The sequence below is a fragment of the Dipodomys ordii genome, unplaced genomic scaffold (assembly GCF_000151885.1).
Source record: "Dipodomys ordii isolate 6190 unplaced genomic scaffold, Dord_2.0 Scaffold20, whole genome shotgun sequence".
Classification (NCBI taxonomy): Eukaryota; Metazoa; Chordata; class Mammalia; order Rodentia; family Heteromyidae; genus Dipodomys; species Dipodomys ordii.
In genome coordinates this window covers 8724788-8751648 of record NW_012267236.1, presented here as the reverse complement: position 1 = coordinate 8751648, position 26861 = coordinate 8724788, and the positions used below count along the sequence as shown (strand labels likewise).

At 39.1% G+C, this 26861-nt stretch overlaps 1 protein-coding gene across 1 annotated transcript in view; it reads left to right on the top strand.

Moving 5' to 3' along the window:
* Ept1 (ethanolaminephosphotransferase 1) overlaps window positions 1-23613 on the top strand; it is a 48334-nt gene extending 24721 nt beyond the window's left edge. Inside the window, exons 4-10 of the mRNA XM_013013589.1 lie at window positions 414-488; window positions 4354-4616; window positions 5442-5550; window positions 14606-14654; window positions 16684-16864; window positions 18040-18222; window positions 21543-23613. Of these exons, the coding sequence (XP_012869043.1) occupies window positions 414-488; window positions 4354-4616; window positions 5442-5550; window positions 14606-14654; window positions 16684-16864; window positions 18040-18222; window positions 21543-21608 (926 nt within the window). The 3' untranslated portion in view covers window positions 21609-23613. The remainder of the gene's footprint in view (window positions 1-413; window positions 489-4353; window positions 4617-5441; window positions 5551-14605; window positions 14655-16683; window positions 16865-18039; window positions 18223-21542) is intronic.
* Window positions 23614-26861: the final 3248 nt, after the last annotated feature.

The window sequence follows — 26861 nt, the reverse complement described above, 5'->3', positions numbered from 1 at the left end:
CCACTTGAGCCACAGCGCCACTTCCAGCTTTTTTCTTTTTGCTTATGTGGTGCTGAGGAATCGAACCCAGGGCCTTGAGCATGCAAGGCAAGCGCTCTACCACTGAGCCACCTTCCCAGCCCTTGCATTCATTTCTTAAATCCTCCAATATATTATTCATTCAGGGCTCATAAGTAATTTTCAAGGGTAGATGAGTATCAGTCTTGAGAAAAGCTAAGTGTAGATATTTATTGTTAATGAGGGATCAGGAAGCTACTTCTTTGTTTTTGGCAAAATTTCCTGGTAAATTTTAGTATTTGTTCAATTCTGTCTTCAAGAATACATTGTAAAATATCTTAACCTCTCATTAACAAATACCAGCATTTAATGATTGCAGTTATACCGTGTTAACATTCTTGTTGCTTTCTTTGCAGCACCAGGTCACAAGCATGTACCTGACTGGGTTTGGGTAGTCGTTGGCATCCTCAACTTTGTAGCCTATACTCTAGGTAAGAAGTTGTAAATACTCATTGTAGTCAATGTTTGGTGAATCAGCAAGGAGAGCCACCTACAAAATTAACTTTCTCCTATGCTTACTTTATTTTAACTAGAGTGTATAAGTGTTCTGTTTAAATTATAAATATGATTTTGGGTCTCTATGAAAAACACTGTCAGGGTTAGAGGTATGGCTCAGGTGGTAGAGTGCCAGCCAACTGATTGAAAGCTTCAGATCCCGAGTTCAAATCCCAGTCTTGGGATAAAAAAAAAAAAAAGAAAAACAAAACCAAAAATGGCTGCATTCAATGCTAGGGATTCATAGAATAAGAGGAGATGGCAAACCACTTGTTGCAGGCCAAATCTGGACCATTTTCTGTGTTCCAAGGTAATATTTTACTGGAGCACAGCTATGTGTGTTCCTTTACAAATTGTCTGTGCTTGCTTTCCTGCAAAAAGACATCATTGAGAAGTTGTAAGAGACTCATAAAGCCAAAAATATGCATTATCTGGCCCTTAACACAAAAGATTTAGCCAGTTTTGGAGTAAGAAAGTAATACTGACATAAAAAATAATTGCAGATTGGTGAGAGATGTTATAATCAAGAACCATGAGAGAACAAATAAAGAATGTTTGCTTTTTACTCATAAAAGGAGTAGTTGGGGAAGGCTACTGTACTGGGCACATCCATACGCTGTTCTGCCAGAGTGCTCTGGAACATTCCTCAGTATCTATATCCTTCCCTGCTTTGTATTTCTCCAGAGCTCTTAACAGTTGTGTAATATGTCATCTGCTCCTTTGCCTACTTGTTTGTTATCCTTGTGTTCTAATTAAAATGCTTTATCCCCAAGACCTGTGTTAGTACCTGGCACATAGAGGTACTTGGTATGTAGTTTAGAATGTATGTCAGCTAGCAGACCTGATTTCAAGTCACTTAGATCTTTCAAGTAGAAATGAATTGTGTGTGTGTGTGTGTGTGTGTGTGTGTGCGCGCGCTCGTGCGTGTGCGTGCATGCGTGCGCGCCACAGCACCACTTCCAGCTTTTTCTGTGTGGTACTGAGGAATCAAACCTAGGGCTTCATGCATACTAGGCAAGCATTTTACCACATTCCCAGCCTGAAAAAACTTAAAAAAAAATCTAGTACAACCTGTCAGGTGTATTAAGAACAGGCATGGTGAATGGCCAGAGTTTGAAGTGTTTGAAGAAGAAAGACATCAAATGAAGTCCAGAAGAATTAGGGAGAACCTTAAAAGTCTCATATTTAGGGACTGAAAACATGGCTCAAGTAGTGAGGTCCCAAGTTTGAACCCTAGTTCTGCCAAAAATTACTTATGAAATGGAGGTTCTAGTTTTCTGTTAGGAAGAATGAGCTTTTTTTTTTAAACTCAGGGCCTAGGCACTGTCCCTGAGCTTTTTTTTGGTCAAGGCTAGCTAGCACTCTACAACTTGAGCCACAGTACTACTTCTGGCTTTTTCTGTTTATGTGGTACTGAGGAATTGAACCCAGGGCTTCATGCATGCTATGTAAGTACTCTACCACTCAGCCACCTTCCTAGCCCCAAAATGAGCAAATTTTCAAATGTTATTAGTGGATTTGGCTAGTAAGGACTGCTGTGAGGAGTCTGAAGGATGAGGGGGCCTGTGGGCTCTCACTTTCAACAGCATTTCGTAAGAACCTTTTAATATGCAGTACCCCTACCTGTTTCAGGCCCACAATTTTTTTTCCTGCCAGAAACTCTGACCGACTTGATCTGTTTGTTGCAAAACCTGTCTAAAACCAACATGAGGCAATTTAAAGTCTTTATTCTGTTGTATGACTATGCGTGTTTTTTGTTTGTCTTTTTGGTAGAGATATTAATCCATTTGGTCACAGCATACTACTCTAGGTCCTGTAGGGCTTGAAATGTCTTTTCTAGTATCTCATGTAAGTCCTGAATTACCTTACTTTTTTCTTAAACTATATATCTCAAGCTGCCTTTGAACTCTTTATTCTCCTGCCCTGGCCTCAAGAACTGATACTACAGGTATATGCCTCCACACCCAGTTTTTATTGCTTTCACGCATTTATTTTCTTACTTAGAAACTTTTTAGTAGTTCTCTAAATCCTAAAACTTTTAAACTGGCTTAACCTTCCTTTTTTCCCCCTCTCTTTAAAAAAAAAAACTTTATGTGGTACTGAGGAATGGAATCCAGGGCCTCATGCCTGCTAAAGGAAAGCTCTCTAGAGGCACCCTCTCAGCCTCAACCCTCTTTTTTTTTTTTTTGGTCAATGGTGGAGCTTGAACTCAGGGCCTAGGCACTGTCCCTGAGCTTTTTTTGGCTCAAGGCTAGTATTCTGCCCCTTTGAGCGACAGCTCTCAAACCACTTCCAGTTTTCTGGCAATTAATTAGAGATAAGAGTCTCACAGACTTTCCTGCCTGGGATGGCTTCAAACAGTAATACTCAGATCACAGCCTCCTGAGTAGCTAGGATTACAGGTGTGAGCCACCCGTGCCTTGCGATCCTCCTTCTTCTTCTTGGGTATTTTTTTTTTTTTCTTGTTGGTCATGGGGCTTGAACTCTGTGCCTGGGCACCGTCCCTAAGCCCTTCAGCTCAAGGCCAGCACTATACTACATGAGCCACAGTACCACTTGCAGTTTTCTGGTGGTTAACGAGATAAAGAGTCTCATGGACTTCCTTGCCAGGGCTGGCTTTGAACTGTGATCCTCAGATCTCAGTCTCCTGAACAGCTAGTAGAGCCAAGGGTGCCAGGTTCCTCCTTTTTTTTAAGTGTTGTTTTCTTTGCATACTATCGTACATTTTCTTTGTGTCCTGTGCTTTTTCATCTCAATATTTCTGAGCATGTGTGGTGGCTTTCTTTTCTATTTTGTGTTTATGGATGTTAGCACATTCCTTTGTCTCCTGTCTGCTGAACTCCAACTTGTTCTTTACATTCCCATTCAGATTTTTTTCTTGTCCTAAAGCCATTCTAGATTACTTTAGACTGAAAGAGACCCTTTCTCTTTCTGTACTTTTTCATAATCAGGCTTTGTCCCTTTCTCAAATATAAATACTCTAAGGACACAAGCTTAGTTCATTCTAAAATTCTTTAGTTATTCATTTTTTTCAGTATCGAGGTTTGCACTTGGCCTGACACTAGCTAGGCAGTCATGCTCTCGTCCCCTTTTGCTTTTTTTCAGGCCTTATGTTTTTGCCTGGACTGACCTAGATGGCATTCCTCCTGATTAAGTTTCTCTAGTAGCTGAGATCATAGGCCTTGGCTGGCTTCAATTACCTCCAAATAGCTGAGATTCCAGGTTTCACTACCATTTTTTACAGCACTAGGAATATACTATGTAGGTTCAACAAATGCCATTCTTACACTTGCTAAATACCTACTGTGTGCATGTTTGAAAGCTCCTAAAATGATGGGGAGTAGATCTATCAAGAAATTATTCTAATTTCATACAGGATGAAGTAAGTGTTAAGACAGAAATGCTTTTGGATCCTGGAGCAAGCTGTGGATATATGAATTATAACGAAGAGGTGTTGAATGTTCTGTAGGAGGTTGAGAATTTGTGGCCTGTAAGATAAACCAGTTGGTATGCAGATTTGGAACAACTCAGAGTCCAGTAGAATACTTCCTTTTTTGTTCTAAAATGATAGCATTTAACATGATATAATTATTTTGACTTCATGAAACTTTGGGGAAATTGCACATTTCTCAAATCTTTAATTTTGGAATTAAAGATTAATTTTTATGGAACTGGCTTAGAGCTACACTTAACATTCCTGTGATGTACTGATGTTTTTGTTTTCCCTACCAGTTCATTGAAGCTGACTTTCTCCATATTTGTGTATCTGTTGACCTTTTCCTGTCCTGTGTTTTGTTGCAGATGGAGTGGATGGAAAGCAAGCCCGCAGAACCAATTCCAGCACCCCCTTAGGGGAGCTTTTTGACCATGGCCTGGATAGTTGGTCATGCGTCTACTTTGTTGTGACTGTGTATTCCATCTTTGGACGAGGAACCACTGGTGTCAGTGTCTTTGTTCTTTATCTCCTGTTGTGGGTAGTCTTGTTCTCTTTCATCCTGTCCCACTGGGAAAAATACAACACGGGGATTCTTTTCCTGCCATGGGGCTATGACATTAGCCAGGTGGTAAGTATGCATTGCTGCCTTCACTTTTCAACCTTGCTATGATAGTTTTAGAAAAGTGATTGCCATTTCTTTCTTTATTACTCTTAGGCATTTTTGGATAGAAATTGTGCTTTTAAAATTGAGTTGGTTGGCAGATTCTAGTGGCTCATGTCTGTAATCCCAACTACTCAGTAGGCTGAGATCTGAGGATCACAGTTTGAAGCCAGCCTAGGCAGGAAAATCCATGAGACTCTTACCTTCAGTTAACCAGCAAAAAGCCAGAAGTGGAGCATGGCTCATGTGGTAGCTAGCCTTAAGCAAAAAAGCTCAGGGACAGCACCCAGGCCCTGAGTTCGTGCACCAGGACAGGCACAAAAAAAACCCCACAAAAAACAAAAAAAAATTTGAGGAAATTAAGAGAGTGGCTAGCAGCCCCAGCACCAAAAAATACTTAAAAAAAAAAAAGACCGTTTAATTTTTACTTACTTACTGAAGATCTCAAATGTATATAAAAGTAGAGACTATCATAATGAACCTGTATGTATCCATTACTTAACTTCAGCATTTAGCAGTACAGAAGGCCAGCCCTCTCTTAGTCACTTCCCAGTATTTTCAAGGAAATGTGATAAATATTTTACTATGTATCTCTGACTAACAAGTGCTCCTAAAACAACATAATGGCACTGTTAGGAAAGGCAGGAAGACCCACCCCATACTGAATTTAAGCTTACCTCCTGTTTCTGCTAAAACTGTTTGACTAGACTTAATGCTGCCCAAGCATTGTTGGCTCCCTGGTCTTCTCAGCTGCTAATGCCTCTGTGTGTTTTGTCTGTATTTTCCTTCCAGACTATTTCTTTTGTCTACATAGTGACTGCGGTTGTGGGAGTTGAGGCCTGGTATGAACCTTTCCTGTTTAATTTCTTATATAGAGACCTATTCGCTACAATGATTATTGGTAAGAAGCTTGGTGTGGAAGTGTATTTCACCATCCCTTTGTTATCAAAAGCTAGAGTTTGACTGTCCCAGCTCCTGCCCTACAGCAAGCAGATCTGAATGCTCCCAGTTTTCATAATGAATGGTTCTGTTGCCCTTCTGAGGTAGCGGAAGGGATGTCTGGGGGTAGTTGACTGAGTTTAGGAGACTGTTAGTGGTATGGAAAGAGGAAAAGGAGAAGAGGACTCTAGGTTATTTTGGAGGCCCCAGGAGCGATAAGGACCTTTGTAGAAATAAAAAGCATATGTGTTAGGTTATTGCTTGATTCCCTTAACTAAAAAACAGTCCTGTCTCTATTTATAAGCCCTGATAATAGAATGGGAATTTGGTAGGGCTTAGATACAGTTGAAGGTGTCTGCATTCACTACTTTCAGGAAAGGCGTGGTTTGGGACTTTTCCTGCAACTCTGGATGGCAAAAAGTTTAAAAACTACTCTGTAGTCTACCAGATAGTCACTTTTTGGTATTTGCATATAGACAGTTATTTATTATTTTGAAATTTTTCTTTATCGTTCTTTTTTTAAAACTTAAGCAGTCTGTCCTATGGCAGTTCCTGCAGTGTATTTATTTTTATTTTTTTATTATCTTAAGGTAATTGTACAAAGGAGTTGCCATTCAACAAAGACATTTATGAATGATTAGGGTCAACCATTTCATCCTCCCCATCACTACCCATCTCACCCCTTTCCTTAATTGTCTTTTACAGGATACGCATTGAATTTTATGACTTCATTCTCCCTCTCTTCCTCTCCTCATTTGTCTACCCCTTCCACACGTATCAATTTGTGTGTGTGTGTGTGTGTGTGTGTGTGATACTGGGGATTGAACCAAGGGCCTCATGCATACTAAGGAGATGATATGCCTCTTGAACCATACCCCTACCTGTTTTTATATTTTGGGCTTTTTTTTTTAATGAAAAAATCTTATGTTCTTTGTAGCCTTTTTTTTTTTTTTTTGAGATAAGCTCTTGCTTTGTAGCCTAAGGTATCCCAAAACTCCAGTCCTTCTGCCTCAGCCTCCCAAATACTGGGATTATAGTTATGTGCCACTATACCTGGTTTATTGTTTTGGTGTCTTGGGAAGAGGGAGAGGGACAGCACTGAGGTTTGAGCTCAGCCTTACACATGTTAGACAGGTCCTTTGTTGCTTGAATCTCACTCTTGAGTCTTCTTTTAGTTTTATATAGTAAATTTCTATATAGTCACTTTGCTTCAACAGTTTTTAGTATCGGTGTTAATCTTACTTCTACTGTACCCTGCTCTCAAACCTCTGGGTTATATACTTACCAACATACTTAGACTTCTTTACTCTTCCTTTCTATATATGTGACTTATTACATGATGTTTTTTCCCAGAAGTCAAGGAAATTCCTTTGAGATTTTTGCAGTCAGGCCTGGTAGCAGCGTTTTGTTTAATGTTGAAATGTCTTCATTTTGCCTTATTTTTTTTTCTCCCAACATGTTGAATATGTCATCCAATGTCTTTTGGCATCCATCATTTTTAAATCAGTTCATATATCACTATAAACCTATTCTAAAGTGTTTTCTTTTGTTGCTTACATTTTCTTTTTGTCTTCAGCTTTCAAGTTTGACTATGATTTACATAGGTATGAGTTTTCTTGTCCTTGCTGTTCATTGAACTTAGTAGGTGTGTTGGGTCTGTAAGTTAATTAATTTATTTATTTAGGTTTTTTTGTGGGGGGGAGGGCAGTTCATGGGGCTTGAATTCAGAACCTGGACTCTGTCCATGAGCTCTTTTTTTCTTCAAGGATAGTGCTCTACTATGAGCCACAGCACTACTTCCTGTTTCCTGGTGGTTAATTGGAGATAAGAGTGTCATGGTCTTTCCTATCCAGGCTGGTTTTGAACCATGATCCTCAGATCTCAGCTTTCTGAGTAGCTAGGATTATAGGCATGAGCCACCAGTGCCCAGCTACTTAGTTATTTATATTTTTTATTTTTTGTCAGTTGTGGGGCTTGAACTCAAGGACTAGGCATAGTCCCTGAGCCATTTTGCTCAAGGGTAGTACTCTGTCACTTTTAGCCACAGCACCACTTCCAGTTTTAGAATGGTTAACCAGAGATAAGAGTCTCATGGGGACTTTTCTACCCAGGCTTAGTTTGCACTGCCGTCTTCAGATCTCAGCTTCCTGAGTAGCTAGGATTATAGGTGAGAACCATCAGTGCTTGGCTTAGTGTGTTGTGTTGGTATGCTGGATCTTGCTCAACTTTTTTACTCTGGCTGGTGCTCTACCACTTGAGCCAGGCTCCTCAATCTGGCTTTTTGCCTATTAATTGGAGAGAGAATCTCTCCAATTTGTCTGCCTATACTGGCTTCTGACCAGGATCCTCAGATCTCAACCTCCTGAGTAGCTAGGATTATAAGTGTGAGCCACTAGGTATAGATTAATATTTTTTAATAGACTGTGGGGATTTTTTTAGCCACAGTCCATTTCTTCAGGTCCCCCCCCTTCTTATTTTTCTATAGCTCCACTTACTGTATGTATTATGTAGATTTGCCCAATATTGCCCTACAGGTAATTTTCTGAGGGTATGTTAAGTTTTCTTCACTCTTTTATGTATTCTTTATGGTGGATGGGTTCTGTTCATCTGTCTTTAAGTTCATTGCTTTTTTTTCTCATGTTATCTCCGATCTTCTGTTAAGCTCAGCTAGTGAATCTTTCAATTAAGTTATTGTACAAACCATGTGCAGTGGCTTGTGCCTGTAATTCCAGCTATTTGGAAAGTAGAGATAAGAAAAATTGATGGGCAAAAATATAATGAGGTGTGTGTGTGAGTGGTGTGTGTGTGTGTGTCCGTCTGTCCATCTGTCCGTCTGTCCATCCGTCCCTAATCAATAAGCTAGATGTGGTAGTGTGACTGTGATTTTCACCTTCACAGACAGATGTAGATAAAAGGATTATGGTCAAAGGCTGGCCCTGGGCAAAAAAAAATGTGACCCTATCTGAAAAATAACTAAAGAAAAGAAGGTCTGGAAACATGACTCAAGTGGCAGAGTGCCTGCCTAACAAGTGAGAGGCTCTGAGTTCAAACCTCAGTTCCATCAGAAACAAAAAAAGTATCTGCCACTTAGGAGAATATAGTTCAGTGGTAGTGCTTGCCCCGCATGCATAAGACCTCAAGTTGTATTCCCAGCAGCACACAACGCGAAACAGGGCTGTAGGTATGGCTCAGGTGAAGTGCCTGCCTTTTAGGCAGACCTGCGTTAAATCCTCAATTATTTAACATAATAAAGTAGTCTGTCTGCCAAGTCCAACATCTAGATCCACTTAAAGTCTTTCTTTTGTACCCTGCAAGGTTTTGGTTGTTGAAACTGCACATAGTAATAGACCTTTTACCTAACATGCACAGACCCTAAGTTCAATATCCAGATCTGCAGAAAAATAAACTAGATTGTAACTAATGTGTCCAGAAACTTCAAATTCTGTTTCATTCTCTGGAATACTTTGTTTCTGAAGATTTAAAGTATTTGTACTGAGTGTATGGTATTGATGTCTCTGTTATTTTTTCTTCAGTTTGATCTCTTAGGGGGTGGGGAGTCTCCTTGAATGTCTGTGTAGTTTAGCAGTCAGCTAAAGATTTGCCTAAAGTTGATATTGAGAGTTTAGTGCTTGCTTGTCTGTGGTTTCTTTGTTTCTGGAGTTTCTCATCTTGAATCTCCACAGTGCTGTGCCAGTCACTTGTTCTACCCATTGACTCCCAAGACAGTAAGTCAAGCCCAAGCTTGACTGTAGATGGGAAATGCACTTAGAGAAAGCCCCAGCAGGCTGGGGTGGAACTCAGTGGTAGCGCACTTGCCCAGCATGGCAGAGGCCTGGCATTTGAACCCCATCACTACAAAAACAAACAAAAACGTAGGTGCACCAAACGGACAGAACAGTTCTGCTTTTCAGTCTCTGATTTTTGCCCTGTAGTTTGTCATGTTCTTTGTAATCTATTTTCTTACTTAGTTTAGCAACTAGTGAGGAATTTGGGCAGAGTTTATACTCAGGTTTTGATGCTTTGCCTTTCACTGTTTCTTCTAAAAATGCTCTCCCTGTACCCCATTAAATTTCCCATTCCTCTGCTGCTCTCAATTCTTTCTCATCCTCTACAAGCTGGTAAGGAGCCTGTAGCTTTCTACATCTTGGGCTCAGACATGAAAGTAGGCAAGCTTCAACCTTGCAGTTGTTCCCAATGTTACAAGTGTAAGTGCCTCTCTAGTTTCCTGTCTTTGCCTGTTCACTAGTTCCTTCAAGTAGTTATATAATTTTTTAAACTATTTAAAATTATTTGTGAAATTGCCTTGTTTCTTTCTGCCCTGGTTAACAGATATCCTTCCTTTTTTAAATTAGCATACATACATTAATTGTATCTTCCTTCCTTTTGATTAGTATTAGGTTTGTGTGTATACCAGTACTGGGGCTTGCCTGGCTTTTTTTGCTCGATGCTGGGGCTCTCCCACATAAACCACACCTCCACTTCCAGCTTTTTGATGGTTAATTGGAAAAAAGAGTCTCTTGGATTTGTCTGCCTGGATTGTCTTTGAGCCGTGACTTTGGATCTCATCTTCTTGAGTAGCTAGGATTACAGGGGTGAGCCACCAGCGCCCGGCTATCCTTCCTTTTTTTAATTAGCATACATACATTAATTGTATCTTCCTTCCTTTTGATTACTATTAGGTTTGTGTGTATACCAGTACTGGAGCTTGCCTGGCTTTTTTTGCTCAATGCTGGGGCTCTCCCACATAAACCACACCTCCACTTCCAGCTTTTTGATGGTTAATTGGAAAAAAGAGCCTCTTGGATTTGTCTGCCTGGATTGTCTTTGAGCCATGAATTTGGATCTCATCTTCTTGAGTAGCTAGGATTACAGGTGTGAGCTACCAGCACCATGCTGTCATTATGTCACTCAACACATTTCATCTTTGTTGAGGAGTCAATTCAACATATACTAGGGAACTATAACTTGTAAAACAATATATTTAAGAAGTCTAGCTATCACTACCCTACTCCTCTCTTCCTTCATGGTTAGCCACTGTTTGAAATCCTATAGCTTACCTTTTCATTGTTTCTTTATTGGAAGTAAATTATATATTATGTTACCACCCCCTTTTACAACTAATAGTAGTATTTTTTACATACTTTGCCTTTTCCCCACTCAGGTTACTTCATAAATATGTACCAAGGACTTCCTCATTTCTTCTTGCATCTGTGGCTCTTTCATTTTGTAGATATACCATGGTTTGTTCAACCAGCCTCCTTTTGATAAATATTTGGATTATGTCCAGTCTTTTCCTGTTATACAGTTTGTTTGAGTACATAGTATTGTACATGCATCTTTTTATAGTTTTGTCAGGATATGAAGTGTTTATTTCCAGTTTTGCCAACATAGTATATTGTCAAGCATTTTCAAATCTAATAGGTGAAGATTTAGGTAACATCTATAGTTTGATTTGCATTTCCCACAAATGAACTTTCTTAGTGTTTTACAACCATATGTATTTCTTTTCTATATTTAGTCCACTTTTCAATAGAATTGTCGACCATTTCCTTTATTTTCAGAAGTTCATTGTCTTAAATGTGATAATCCTTTATTTTGATATAAACTAACTTCTTGTTTGTTAGCACTTTTACTTGGTATATGTTTATCCATATGGGACTTGGTCATGCCATGGCTTGAACTCAGGACCTCTTGTCTTGTTTGGGTTTTTCTCTCATGGCTGGCATTTTACCAATTGAGTCATGCCTCCAGTCTGGTTTTTTTTTTGCTGTTAATCAAAGATGGACTTTTTTTTTAACTTTCTGCTTAGGCTAGCTTCCTGACTACCTAGGATTACAAGTATGAGCCACCAGTACTTGGCTACTTTTCTGATTGATTTATTGATCAATTTTGATTTTGAAATAGGGCTGGTTTGAACCCGGGTTTGAACTCAAGGCCTTTGAACTCAAGCTGGTGCTCTACTACTTGAGCCACACCTCCAGCTCTGACTCCCATTCTCATTGGTTATTTTCAGATGTCTTGAGGACTTTGCTTGCCTTAGCTGGCCTTGAACTATGAATCCTGCTGCACTTAGCTTTGTGAATAGCTAGGATTACAAGTGTGAGCCACAAGCGCCTAGCTTTATATATATAGGTGCTGGTCCTGGGGCTTGAACTCAGGGCCTGCGCACTATCACTGAGCTTTTTTTGCTGAAGTCTAGCATTCTATGACTTGGACCATGGCACCACTTCCAGCTTTTTCTGCTTATGTGGTACTGAGAAATCAAACCCAGGGCTTCATGCATGGTAGGCAAGCACTCTACCACTAAGCCACATTCCCATCCTTTAAAATATTTTATATAACTACATAATCCTTATATTTCATTTATGTAATCTTTTTGTTTTTCTAATAAATTCTTCTCTCCCTTCCTTCTTTCCTTCCTTCCTTCCTTCCTTCCTTCCTTCCTTCCTTCCTTCCTTCCTTCCCTCCCTCCCTCCCTCCTTCCTTTCTTTTCTTTGTCATAGGGTTTGAACTCAGGGTTTGGGTGCTGTCTCTGAGCTCTTTTTGCTCAAGGCTCACACTCTACCATTTTGAGCCATAGCTCTACTTCCAATTTTCTGGTGATTAATTGGAAATAAGAGTCATGGATTTTCCTGTCAAGACTGGATTTGAACCAAAAAATCCCCAGATCTCAGCCTCCTGATTACAGGCATTACAGGCATGAACCACTAGCACCCAGCTTTTCTATAGCAATTATGTTTCCATATTATGGGATCTAGGCCTTTAATTATGGCAGTTTGATAACATGTGTGTGTGTGTGTGTGTGTGTGTGTGATTGTATGTGTTCGTTTGTGTTGTCACTACTATATATTTGAAATACAATGTACTTGTAAATCTTTTTTTGGGGGGGGGGTTTGGTCATGGGGCCTGAACTCTGGGCCTGGGCGCTGTCCCTCAGCTCTTCAGCTCAAGGCTAGCGCTCTACCACTGGAGCCACAGCGCCACTTCCAGCTTTTTTGTGTTTGCTTATGTGGTGCTGAGGAATCAAACCCGGGGCCTCATGCATGCAAGGCAAGCGCTCTACCACTAAGCCACCTTCCCAGCCCCATACTTGTAAATCTTAAGCTATTAAGTGCTCTTTACATATATTACAGTAAATTCTATATAAGGAAGAAATAATAAAAATAGTCTTTTGCTTTGACAGCCTTGAAATGGAGCAAGCTGCTGAAAGTTTCTGAGGATGTTTATATTCTTCTTCTAAGATTGTCTGATCTTGCAAACTTTATTTCAGTTGGGCTTGGAATAAAGCCTACTGGAATAAAGCTTGGAATAATATTTTAAGTCAGTGTCTTACTACATAGCCCAGGCTGGCTTGGAGCCTGCTGTGTGGCCCATTCTAGTCTGGAGTTTGGGATTCTTCTAGTCTAGCTTCTCAAATGATGGGATTATAAGTATACAACCCAAGCCTGGCATATTTCTTTTGAGAAAAGATTTTTGTTGAGTTTCAGGCTTTTCATCATTTTACCCAACTATTTTGGGAATTTTGTGGTGGTCGGGGGATTGAGTCAAGAGTTTCACTATGTAGCCTTGACCGGTGTGGAATTCTCAATCCTCTTGCCTCACTCCCCCTCCGCCTCCCACACACCATCACCAAGTGCTGGCATTACAGGTGTATGTCATCACCATACCAGTTCAGGAATTGTTCTAAAAGAATGCTTTGTGTCTTGTTAGATGAGGTCCTGGCTACATCAACCTTCAAACCAAAATAATCAGCAGGAGTCTAGAGTAAACAAACTAGGGCTAATGTGTTATGAAGCATCCAAGGAATTGTCCAATTATATTGTTTTAGACATTGGAAGACAGACTGATTAAGAATTTACATACGTGTACACTTCAGTGTAATATTTTTTAAGTTGTAATGAACATTAGAGAACCATTTGACCCATCCTCATTGTACAGCTTGACTTTGAAATTCAGAGAGATTAATTTGTATCAGGTGTAATATAACATAGCTACTCACCTGCTGGTTGAGCTTAAGAGAAGCCCCTCAGCCACTTGTGATTGTACAGGCCTATAATTTCAGCACTGGAGAGCCTGGGAAGTAAGTACTACAGTGTGTTCTAGCAAGATGCTGATTCAGAGAGGCAGTATATAGAGGATGAAAAGAGAGGGGAGGAGGGAGACAAGTAGAAAGATTCTCTGATGGAGAGTAGAGTGCTCCATTAGGAATGTGCAGGTCTAGTTGCCAACAGAGTGACACAGGCAGCTGGTCTGCAAGGACACCAGGGAGGGGAATTGCAAAGGCCAGATAGAGGAAGAAATGGCAGTTAGTACTGTCAGCCAACAAGAAGAAAATGGATTAGGAAACTTGGTAAATGTTAAGACTCCTTTCTGCAGAATAGGGACAGAATAAATAAAATGGCAAGAAAGTGAAAGCAAACAAAAACCATTATTAATGACAGGAAAAGACAGAGTGGGGTATGGTAGCAGAATCAATGGCAATAGCTCTTGGAAATGCCATCCTGTGTTTAGGTTTAAGGGGAAGAGTGAGGGTGGGAGTAGGGTGGAGAAGAGTAACAATTCCAGGGAGGTAAAAAATAAACTTAAACAGGAGGAGGCAGGATCTGCTTACAGCTCCGCTTCCAGTGGCACACGCTTGCAAGTTACTCTATGCCAGGTACGATTCCCCGTGTCCTTCAGTGTGGTCATTCACTCAATCCTCAGGATGCTATGGGTTAGTACTACTCTTGTATTTTACAGATGAGGCAGTGGAAAGGACCCTTGACTAAAGTCACTTGCTTATGTGCCCCGTTGGCTTGTACAATCAAAGTTGAGGCCCACACTGCCTTCTGGAGTCCACTCTGACTCACCAGACTGTACTGCCACTTACATTGTAGATGTTCATTGGAAAGGCATTTAATTTTATTACAGAACAAATTGGAATATAAAAATGATATTGGGCATTTTGCATAGATTCTATTATGATAATATAATCTCTCTTGACTAATTCATGATAGTTTAAATATTCTTCCCTTTAGGTTGTGCAATATGTATGACTCTTCCAATGAGTTTATTAAACTTTTTCAGGTAAGTATTTTATTTTTGTAGATGGGCAAAAAAATAAGAAATCTTCAGAAATTGTTAGTTAGGTGAATATAAGGATTGATTTACTATTTAGAATCTAGGCATTTTGAAAAGGTCATGAAACTTGTATTTTGAATCTAGATGAGGCTGGGACAATTTAGATGGTATGTAGTGGCTAATGTAGCTAATTAAGCCATAACATAAAACTTTTAATTCTTTTGTGATGGTTTTAGGCTTACTAGTCTTCCACTTGGTCACTTCTGTGAGGGAATCTGCCTACAGGGAGGGGAGGTTTTCCTGTTGGATATTGATGGTTTTTATAAACGAATTATCTTAAAGTATATTAACAAGATCATACAATAAAACTTCTGAATATGAATTTTTACTATCACTTCTCAGAGAACAGTTACATAAAAGCAGGGTTTGGAGGCATCATAAGGGGGGAGTTTCATTTCTTGTCCACAGTACTACTACATCCTAAGTATGTTACTTTCTTCAGTAATGTTGCGCAGGCCATTTACTACTTCCCCCTCTACTTGAAATACTTGCTTTTTGTTGTTGTTGGTGGTGGTGGTTGTGGGAGCTGAACTCTGGGCCTGGGCGCTGTCCCTCAGCTCTTCAGCGCAAGGCTAGGGCTCTACTAGTTGAGCCACAACACCACTTCCAGCTTTTTCTGCTTATGTGGTACTGAGGAATCAAACCCAGGGCCTCATGCATGTGAGGCAAGCACTCTACCACTGAGCCACCTTCCCAGCCCCTGCATTTTTCTTTTTAACATTTACTTTTCAAATCTGTCCTGCAGAATCTTCTTCCCCTTCCCCTCCACCCTTTCCCCTTTCTCTTCTTTCCCAGTCCCTCTTCCCATTCCTCTTTCCCCTTCCCCCTTTCCTTTCACTGAACTAGGGTTCGAACTCAGCACCTTAGACTTCTAGGCAGACTCTACCCTAAAGCCCTACCACTGGGCCTTTTTTGCTTTAGTTACTTTTAGGTGGGGATTCCTGTTTTTGCTGGGTTCTGGCTTCCTCCTGGTAGCTGCAATCATGCCACTAGATGGTCAGTCTCACTACGTTTGCGTGGGTTAGCTTCAAAGTCAGTCCTCCTGGTCTATACCTCCTGATTAGCTAGAATTACATGTGTGAACCACTATGCCCAGCCTGTCTCCAGGCCTGTTTTGAAGAATCTTATCAATGTTATGTCAGGCTCTATAAATCTCCCCTATTTCTTGTGTCTTGTGGCCCTTTATATAAGAGCCATTAACTTAAAACTCTGACTTTTGTAGAGATCATTTGAGTGGTTGCTTTTCTTATTTTTTTTAAAGTTTTTTAAAAACTAATTTTACTGTATTTTTTGTTTATGTGGTACTAAGGAATTAAACCCAAGTCCTTATGCATTCTAGGCAAGCATTCTGCCACTAAGCCACATTCCCAATCCAAATGATTCCTTTTCATCTTAAAACAGTGAGGCTTTTAGGACAACAAATTGCTCAATATTTAGGACAATGTTGATCAATGTCTAAATCAAAACTAGAATTGAGGCTCTGCTCAGATGAACAAACAAATATGAAATTACTTCCTGTGTGCTTAGAGACATTAAGATATTATATGTCTCACATAGTGGGGAACTTTTGTGTGAGAAACATTCCTAGTTCTGTGTCACTTTGTATCCAAGTGGCACAGTAAGATACTATTGGTATTTTATGTTCATTTTATTTCCACTCGGTATTACTAGAATATCTCACAGAACAAAGGCCAAGTTGTATTCGCCTTTATGTTCTTGAAACAGCAATGGATTGATTTAAAGAGGACAAAAAGAAAGGTTAGGATTCTGAAGACTCAGACTATGTAAATTTAGATTCCCTCATCCTACTGAGCCTATCTGTAAAGTGGGATTCATACTGCTGGTTCTATCAATGCATGGATGACATTACTGTGAGCATAAAATGTGAAGAAATGTGAAAGTACTTTGGAAATAACAAAGTGCTATACAGTATGGTTTATGTGTAATAATATTCTTTGTATTGATTTTTTTTCAGAAGCTATAAAAATAACACCTTGAAACACAATTCAATCTATGAAGCTATGGTTCCCTTCTTTTCTCCATGTTTGCTCTTCATTTTGTCTACAGTGTGGATCCTCCGGTCACCTTCAGATATTTTAGAGATTCATCCTAGAATTTTCTACTTTATGGTTGGAACAGCATTTGCTAACAGCACAGTAAGTTCCCCCCTCTCCCTTTTTCTTTTTTTTGCTGGTTCTGGGGCTTGAACTCAAGGCCTGTGTTTTGTCCCTGAGGGTCTTTGTGCTTAAAGCTAGTACTCTACCACTTGAGCCACAGTCGGCTTTTTCTGAGTAGTTTATTGGAGATAAGAGTCTCATGGACTTTCCTGCCCAGGCTGACTTTGAACTGTAATCCTCATATGTCAGCCTCTCGAGTAGCTAGGATTACGGGCGTGAACCACCAGTGCTTGGCTTTTCCACCCCTGGTGGAGTGGCTTAAGTGGTAAAGTGCCTGCCTAGCAAGAGCAAGACTTTCAGGTTCAAACTACAGTGACAGAAAAAAAAAACTAATTATATTAGGTGTATATGACAATTTAATAACTTAAGAATGCTTAGTATTTGCACCAGCAGATTTTAATGTAGAGGTAATAATATAGAACTTTGAAAGAATAAGTAATAAATAAAGTCCCAGACAGAATGTGCTGAAACATTATTTTGATCTTTGACACCAGTGTGATTTGGACACTGATAATTTGCAAGCTCTTACAAGTTTTTGATTGTTAGCCACTAAGCTTCTTTTCTATTAAACATTTGTTGATCATCTCAAATCCTATGATTTGACAGTGCAAAACTGAGTTGGAAAGCTCCAATGCATTATATTAAAAGTTACCTCGTAAAACAAAACATATTTGAGTAAGTAAAGTGTTAAAAAAAAAAGGGGAACTGAAGAAACTCTGAGGTTCTGATTTATTAACACTAAATTAGAGGTGCAGCTTCCCTTGTACTGTGAAGAAATTTAGTCGTCTGGGATGTAGGAGAATTGTGAAACAGAGAAAATAGTTTTATCTGACCTTTTTACTCAGTGGAAGAATGCCTTCTATTGCATCCTTCCTGAATTATCTAACAGTCTCTTTTGACACTTAATTATGAAGGTGTGTGTTTGGGGGTGGGGTCAGGGGCCATTTGGATATCTAAGTAGTTAACTGACCTTAATAGAAATGTGTTGGCTCAACTTCGTAAATACTTTTTAAGTGTCTGTGTGACTAGTTCTAGAAGTTCTTTGCTAATTTAACTTTCTTTTTTTTTTTAAATTCATTCCTTACTTTCCTCTCTCCTTGTCTTCTCTCCCCCTTCCTTGTTTCCCTCCTCCTTCTCTGTTTTCTTCCTTTCAGTGTCAGCTGATAGTTTGTCAAATGAGCAGCACCAGGTGCCCAACTTTGAATTGGTTGCTGGTTCCTCTCTTCTTGGTTGTCATGGCAGTGAACTTGGGAGTGGCCTCTTACCTTGAGAGTATTCTCCTTTATACATTAACAGCTGTCTTCACTCTGGCTCACATCCATTATGGAGTAAGAGTGGTGAGTAATCTAGAACAAAATTATTTCCACTTGTTTCAATAGCAAGTAGACTAGAAAATTTCAAAAGAGAGGTTTTTTTTTAACATAGTAAGCTGGGATTTTAGAATATTCTGTAGATTTTGGATAATATCTAAATGTGTAATTTTAGATTTTTTTTTTTTTTTTTGGTTAGTCATGGGGCTTGAACTCAGAGACTGGGTGCTGTCCCTGGGCTTTTTCTGCTCAAGGCTAGCACTCTACCACTTGAGCCACAGCACCACTTCCAGTTTCTCTGGTGGTTAATTGGAGGTAAGAGTCTCACAGACTTTCCAGCCTGGGTTTGGCTTTGACCTACGATGCTTAGATCTCAACCTCCTGAATATGTAGAATTATGGACATGAGCCATCAGCACCTGGCTTACATATTGCTTTGTTTTTTTTCTTTTAATGCTTATGTCTTTATAACTGCAAATGATTTTAAATCTGGGGAATTACTATGGATATTAGTTTTCATTTTAAGTGGTATATATATAAGCCACTTTTTTGTTGAGTAGAATTGTAAACTGTTCTGTAATTTTAATTTTGTTAGCCACCACATAATCCCATTTTTTTTTTTTTTTGGTCGGTTGTGGGGCTTGAACTCTGGGCCTGGGCGCTGTCCCTCAGCTCTTCAGCTCAAGGCGAGCGCTCTACCGCTTGAGCTACAGCGCCACTCATAATCCCATTTTTAATCCATTTCTTCCAAAATGTTTCTGTAACATTAGAGAAATTTTTTTGCTCATCACTGTAATTCAGAAAAAAACTAAAATTTGGTTTTGTAATTTTTTTTTCCTCCACTCTCCAATGCTATGAGCAATGAAGTAAAGAGTGGTTAGAATTTCAGATGAGAAGGCTTTTACTTTATTTGAGGTTTTATTTCATGAGTCCTCATCAATAAAAATAATAAATGTGTAGGAAATGTAGACAAAAATGATTTTAAGGACTATTTTTGCAAATTTTAATAGTAGTTTCAGGATGAATGGACATATACAATTATAAGTACCAAATTTAATCATTGTACCCCAGTCACTTCCATAGTGATTGAGTTTCCACTATTATAAATAAAGTTGTTAACAAGCTGGAACCACAATATTTTATTTGTTTTATATTCTGAGGATAATTTAATTGAATGGGTTGATTGACATTTTGTGGTATTAGCTTTTGTTTTGTATTCTTATTGAAAGGAATCCCCTGTGAGTCTGAGGAACAAAATGTCTGTATTGTGTACATGTTTTGAATGAGGGGACTGCTGTCATGTTTACTAACAACTTCATTCCCACTGTGTGTTCTTAGACTTCCTTCTCTTAATATTTGTCCCCCAAGTAGTCCTTATTTGCTAGGGAGAACAGCATGTTCACCTTATTTGTGGGTTTACTACATACAGTTTTGAACAAACACAATTGGAAAACTCATAATTAAGAAAAAAAAATTATGGGGCTGGGAAGGTGGCTCAGTGGTAGAGCACTTGCCTTGCATGCATGAGGCCCTGGGTTCAATTCCTCGGCACCACATAAGCAAAAAGAAAAAAGCCGGAAGTAGCGCTGTGGCTCAAGTGGTAGAGTGCTAGCCTTGAGCTGAAGAGCTGAGGGACAGCGCCCAGGCCCAGAGTTCAGGCCCCACGACTGACCAAAAAGAAAAGAAAGAAATTACAATTATGAAAAGCTTCAATTTCCTCTCGAGCATCACATAGCCCGGTTGACATGAAGAGGCTCTCAGTTTTTCCTGTCACACAATTTAAGGAATTGTGTGAACTGCTAATGTGTTTCCCTGCCAGTCATTAATTTTATGAAAGCTTGTCTCCCAAAAAGCAAATGGTGCTCTAAAAGCCAGGTAAAAGTTAATGTATTTAATTTAAATGGGAAAGTGAAAGATTGAGACTGGTTGACGGGGATGGACGGTATGTCTGTAGTAGGAGTTGGGTGAGCCACCCATCTGCGGCACAGGGCCGACCTCTGTGCAGCCTGAGCGCTCCCATCTTTTCCTCAGTGGTGTGGCCTCGGGGCCACGTACCGGTAGACAAAGTAGTTATGGAAAAGAAAACTACCCAGGCTGACATAAAACATGATATTTACGTGTTTATTTGTACACATTTCATACTATAGGCTTTCTATCAACCACTGTGAGGCCCTTAGCTTCATAGTTCATCAATCATAAACATGACTAGAACAGTTGTCAATTTTTTTTATAATGGTGTTAGTTTATTATAACCCTCTAGAAACATTAGGAAGCCATATGTGTATCAGATCAAAGTACTGTTGTTTTTTTGCCAGTATTAGGAATTGAACTCAGGGCCTCATGTTCTTGCTCAACTCTTTCAATTAAGGTTGGTGCTCTACCACTTGAGTCATTTTCATTTAAATTAACATTTTCATTTAAGTCACAAAGAGTACAAGTTCATTGTAAAAAAAAATCTATAAAATAAACAAGCCTGTCTTTGTGCTCTTTCACGACTTCTGCAACTTACCAAAGGGAAACCTTTTAAGGTAATTCTTCCTCACAAAATGATCCCCTGAACTACTAAAATATAAATGATGAGTATCAAATAAATGACATCCACTAACTGACCCAAAGTAAGTTCTTCCTCCTGTAACCAGTGTGGCTTTTCTAAGTTTATAGATCCTAATTTTTCACTATTTTATCAGCATTAAAATGATTACCTAGAAATGTTTTAACATGCTGAATATTGACTCAAATGTAACCATTTGATTTAGTAGCGCGCGTGTGTGTGCGTGCATGTGTGTGTGTATGTATGTGTGTGTGTATATGTGTGTTGCGTACGTTTGTGCACGACAGTCCTCGGGGCTTGAAGTCAGACAGGGACCTGTCTCTTAACCTTTTTTGCTGAAGGCTGGTGCTCTACAACTTGAGCTATACCTCTACTTCCAGCTCTTCACTGATTAATTGGAGATAGTGTTTCTCAGACTATGCTGCCTGAGCTGGCTTTGAACCAGGATCTTCAGATCTCAGCCTTGTAAGTGGTTAGATTTACAAGTGTGACCAATTGGCACCTGCCATGATTTACTAGATAATACATAGGTCAGGTTTTTAGTAGGTCCGTAAATGAGTTTTTCTGGTCTAGAAGGCTCTAGAAAGACTAGATTGTGGAGTTAGGCACATCTGGGTTCAAGTCCTAACTTCTACCACTTCGTTTTGTTCTTTAATTGTTCTACTCCAACAGAACTTCATTATTTTTTATGGCTTTTGTTGTATATATAGATTGTTGCCTTCAGTGGATAAATTGTATGCTTTAAAAAATAACAAGGCACTTTTTTTTTTTACCATCTTGTGTCTGATTTTCCATAGGTGAAGCAGCTGAGCAGCCATTTTCAGATTTACCCCTTTTCTTTGAGGAAACCAAACTCCGATTGACTAGGAATAGAAGAAAAGAATATTGGCCTCTAATCTTCAGAAAGAAGTACTGTAAATAGATGCTTGTAAATATCTCATCTATCACCATTGAACCAAACTGATCTGCTTGACAGACATGGGATTTCAGTGTGTATGGTACATGGACAGCAGGAACAGAATGTGATCTGAGCTTGTGGAACTTTGGACCTTTGAACTCCCAGCTTACTTTATTTTTTATAAAACCATGTGATGTTTGGGTTAAGTGTAATAATGTACCTTAGACCAGCAAGGTGTTCCTAATGATTTTAACTTCATGAATCCATAGTGTCTTTGTTTTTTAAAAGAACCAAATTGATTTAGGAACACTGACTACATTCAGAAAATCCCGTGTTTTCATAGTTGGTATTTTATAACAGGTCTTTAGCTATGGAAACTATCAGTAGTCCAAACTAACTGAGAAAGAGAAAAAAAAAAAAGTCACCTTCAGCCAGAGATGCCAATGGTTGCAGAACAATATATATTTGCCAAATTCTGGTTTCTGTTTTTTCTGTGGAAATACCTTTGTCTTCACATGTTAAAAGAGTCTCTAATATTCTGGCTATTACTGAACAGATCTTGATAAGTGGTCTGTTTTTCTTGTAATGAGAAATACTCTGTTGATACATGGTACAGAATGAGTTTTGATTGTATCTCATGGATTGGCACAGTTAATTGCTTAAGTATAGCAATCCCCCCACTGAGGGTTGCTGGGATTGGATATCACTGAGCTGTTATTGAGAATGTATGTCTGTCCCAGCCTAACAGATAACTGCTTGTGAGGAATGTAAATGAAGTACCTTCAAAGAGGAAATGGAAATTGGAGCTAGGATTCTCATGAACTTCACTAGGACTGAAATTAGTTGTCTTGACTCAGTTTGTCTGTTCCTCTTAGTGTATTCTCCTCTTTGGGAATGAGGTGCTGGTTTGTTTGTTTTCTTTTCTCCCATACAGGATAAAGCAGAGAGAAAAATCTCTCTTCCTTGTCTATTTCCCTCCTAGAAGAAAACTTTTGATATTTATGCCTTACTGGGTACTTATTCCCTTAAATGACTCAGAGTAATTTTTTAGGTTTACTAGCAACAGAAATCCCTTTAACTTTATTGAGGTTGTTTATAAATCACTTCTTGTCATGAATGTAGATATTTTCTTCTTTTTCTTTTTGACTTTGTCTTCATTTAGTTTGGTGGTGGTGAGATTTTTCTTGCTGATTTTCTTTTATTTTTCCACTTAATGAAGTTTGTGCTTGAATGAAGAGTGTATCTAAAATCCTTTTAATTTTTTTGGACAGGTTGCACTTGGATAAAATAGGCACCGCTGTGTTAATATGTAATTAAATTTCATAACCTTTATTTATCTATGAATATGACCATTGTTAAATATTGTAGTTTTTGTTGAATTTCAGTTTTCTGCTTGTAAAAAAAACTGTAATTGATACTTTAATTTTGAGATGGTTAAGTTCTGATCGTTGTCATCTAGATTAGTAGAAATGAGTCAGGGACCTAGCTTGATTCTGAATTCAGTTTAAGAAATTGTGAAAGTTCAGGTGTATGGGATGACTTCTCTAAGACACAACTGAACCCTGAAAATAGATGAGAAGTAGATGCAGGACAATGGTGGGTAGTGATTCCATATTTGCTAATAAATTGCCCTCATGGAGGTCAGTGAGCAGTTAAGTGATGGGAGCTAATGTATTCCCTGGTTCTGTGTCTTCTGTAAAAAGTGAACTGCAGATAGTTAATTTGAGTAAGGAAAAGAACTTTGGTTTATAGTTTCTCAGCTAATCATTTACTGTTTTGTTGACCCTGAATACAAGAATGAGGTAATTTGCGTAAAATAACTGATATTTATAAGATGACAATTTGGACCAATGGCTTTCTCGTATACAAGGTAGTTTTGTTGTTTTTTGTTTGTTTGTTTGTTTTAAATATTCTAATTCTGGCATTAGGGTCCTGTTTTATAATCTGAAGTCTCTCTTTCTCTCTTTTTCCCTCTCTATTTTTGATGCTGGTGCTTGAACTCAGAGCCTGGTGCTCTCACTTGGCTCTTTTGCTCCCTACCACTTAAGCCACACCTTTAGTTCTTGGTTTTTGCTGGTTAATTGGAGATAAGAGTCTCCTGAATTTTTCTTCCTAGGCCGACCTCACACTTGGATCCTCAGATTCAGGCTCCTGAGTAGCTCAGATTACAGAAAGCAGCCAATGCCCAGCTCCCTCCCTCCCCTCCCCTACCCCATACCCTTTTGCTGCAGCAAGTGAATTAGAAAGTTGTTTTGTGCCTATACTTTATGGCATTTCCCTGAGGTGGCAAGGAGTTATGCTCTGGTCAGTTTTATTGCTGTTAGATGAAAGAACAGAGGCTGTCAACAGAAAAGGAAAAAACTTAGGTGGACTTCAGAATTGCTCCAGTGCTGGTGACCTTATCACTTTGGTCTGCTATCCTGAGAGTGCATTTGGAAAGCCCCTACTTCCTGTACAATGGGTACAGCAGCAGATGCAGGACTTAGAATTGTAAAAGCTCTGAGCATTCCTATTATCCAGTTACTGTAACCTGCCCAAAGTTTAAAGGATATTTCCAGCTTATCCATGATACTTTGGTGTGTCACACCCTAGCTTACATTGATCTGCCTTGTGGGGAGGAGCCTTGTAGTCCAGAACATACACGCGTGTTCCCCTACTTGCAGAATGGAGTGCCTTAGCCAGGCAAGACGTTTGCATTGTGTTTCTGCTGACCAAAGTTGCAAAGACTATAAGAAGCTTCTTTTCAGGTTGTGGTATGAAACCACTCTTGTCAGAAAATAATTCTCTTGCTTTTGAGAGTGACAAGGGATAGAAAAAAATTTTAAATACTTCCATAAAGTATGCTACCACCGCCTTTGTGATCTTTTCATAATACCCATGATCGCATGGCAACACCGTTTGAAATTGCCTTTCCCCCACAGATAGTAATAGATATAGTTTATGGGTTCTTAATAAAGGTCCATAGAGTAACTTTCAAATGAAAAAAGTAACTGTTCCTTCTTAGCATTTTAATGCTATGATTAAAATACTGGGCATTGGTGGCTCACACCAGTAATCATAACTACTCAGGAAACTGAGATCTGAGGATTAAGGTTCAAAACCAGCCCGAGAGGGAAGGTCTGTGAGACTCTTACCTCCAATTAATCACCAGAAAATGGAAGTGGAGCTCTGGCTAGCCATGAGCCAAAAAAGCTCAGGGATAACACCCAGGCCCTGAGTTTAAGCCCCAGAGCCAGCACAATTCCTACCAGCATATTATGTATTCTCAAATAGAAGTATCTGGAGACAGAGTGTCCAGAGTTACCCAAATTCTAAGATACCAAGAGAGTATTAATTATCACCTGAGCTTAGGCCTTTGGGGACTAAGGAGAAAAAAGTATAATATCCTTTTTAAAAATAAGGGACCATCTAAATCCCCTAGAAATATGAAAGTTTTTCTAAATACCTAGTTTTCAAAGAACTGGTTTAGTTAGTAGTCAGTCAGAAACCATTTGGAATCTGTCTTGCTTTCCAAAGCAGGTATTTAAACCAATACTCCTTCCCCTTCTTTTATATTTGAATTCAACCCCCTTCTGTAATTCCTCTTAATTCTTCACCTGGATTTTCTTTCACCTGGACACTTCGGACAAAGGTAGTGCACTCAGACCTTTCTTTGTTGCTTCAGATCTTGCCACATTCAAGTCTCCTTGATTGCTTTAGATCAGATCTTGACTAGTCAAGGATGGGAACTGGCTGAGGAAACAAAGTAAACCTCATGGGCTGGGCCTTTTGACTTTGGGTCCCCAATAAGCCAACACCTGATTCATAAGCCTTTGCTTTTGTCCATGCCCCTGCTCAGAGTGGCCTTATCATGACCTCAGTTCTGGGCCTGATCAAGTATTCTGTAGGAGATTTGTGAAGTCAGACCAGAATTTTCTTTGTCGCATGAGATGGTCTTTGTAAGGCAGCATGCCCTTTCTTGAACACCCTGTGGGTGGTAACCTTACTAAGTTAGCTGCCAGAAAGTACTACAAGCTTCCAAGAAGAATGTTAACTAGTATGCTGCATTTGAAGCACTTTGACATGTACATTTAAAGTTGACAGTCTTAACAGTAACATGGTGTTAAATTAATCACTGTGAAACTTGAAAGTGTGATGATGCTCCAGGCATGTTAGGAAGCTGATTTTCTTTTATTAATTATGTAACTCATGTGATTTGTATATTTTACTTACCATCTTTGACGGTGGTATAAATGACTGGTAAATGGCAGCTCATTCCTTTAGGGTACAGGATAAAAATCATGGTTGTCTAATTTTTTTTCCCCAAAAAAGTGATGATATGTTTGTTTCTTCCTTGCATGGAGCCATTGGAACTGGATTTGTCTGATTCATTTCCAGTGTTTCTACAGAAGAAAATAAATGTAATCTTATTTTTAACCTGCATGCTAGTAATATGCTTTGCTCTGTAATAAACAAATACATAAGAGATAGTAATCTAGCTGGGTTTTGTCTATTTGTTTTCAACTGTGGATCTGTTCTTTATGCAGACAGATCTTAATGAGTTCATATTTAGGGTAGGGAACTTTCTGCCATCCTATGCCCTCTCATGGGCATCCTGCACAAACAAGGGCATTGTGTTCTCTTCAGTCAGAAACAAAAAAGCTTGGTTCCTAGAACCTTGTAGTGCCACATGGACTAATTTTACAATACTTTAATAAGTGCTTATTTCTGTAGGGAAATAGATTTGGACACAACAGAAGGATTATTTAGGGCTTTCACAGATCATTCACATCATAAGTTTTTCAGAGAATCATTCTTTAAAAGCTGGGCTAGGAGTAGGCGGTGTGGCTCGATTTATAGAGCACCAGCCAATGAGCAAAAATGCCAGGTACCAAGTTTGAGTCTCAGTCTCTGACAAAAAGAAAAAGCTGTTGGTAAAGCATTCAGATAATCTAAATGCTATGTAGAAGTCAGAAACAGCAGCTGAGAGTGGCTGAATGATGTGGGTGCCTTATGTCTCTGGCTAAGGTCTCTCAAGCAGTTTCTGTGGTAACAAAATAGAAACTGAGTTGAGGCTTTTATTAAGCCATACATAGTTTGCAATATCTAAAAAGTGAATTCTGAACCTGGAATATGTTATTGAATTAGAACAGTGTTGGTAACCATGTTATTGAAAAGGCTTGATGTAACTTTGCATGGTTTATAGTATCTCTCTGAGACTTTGAGCTTAACACTACCA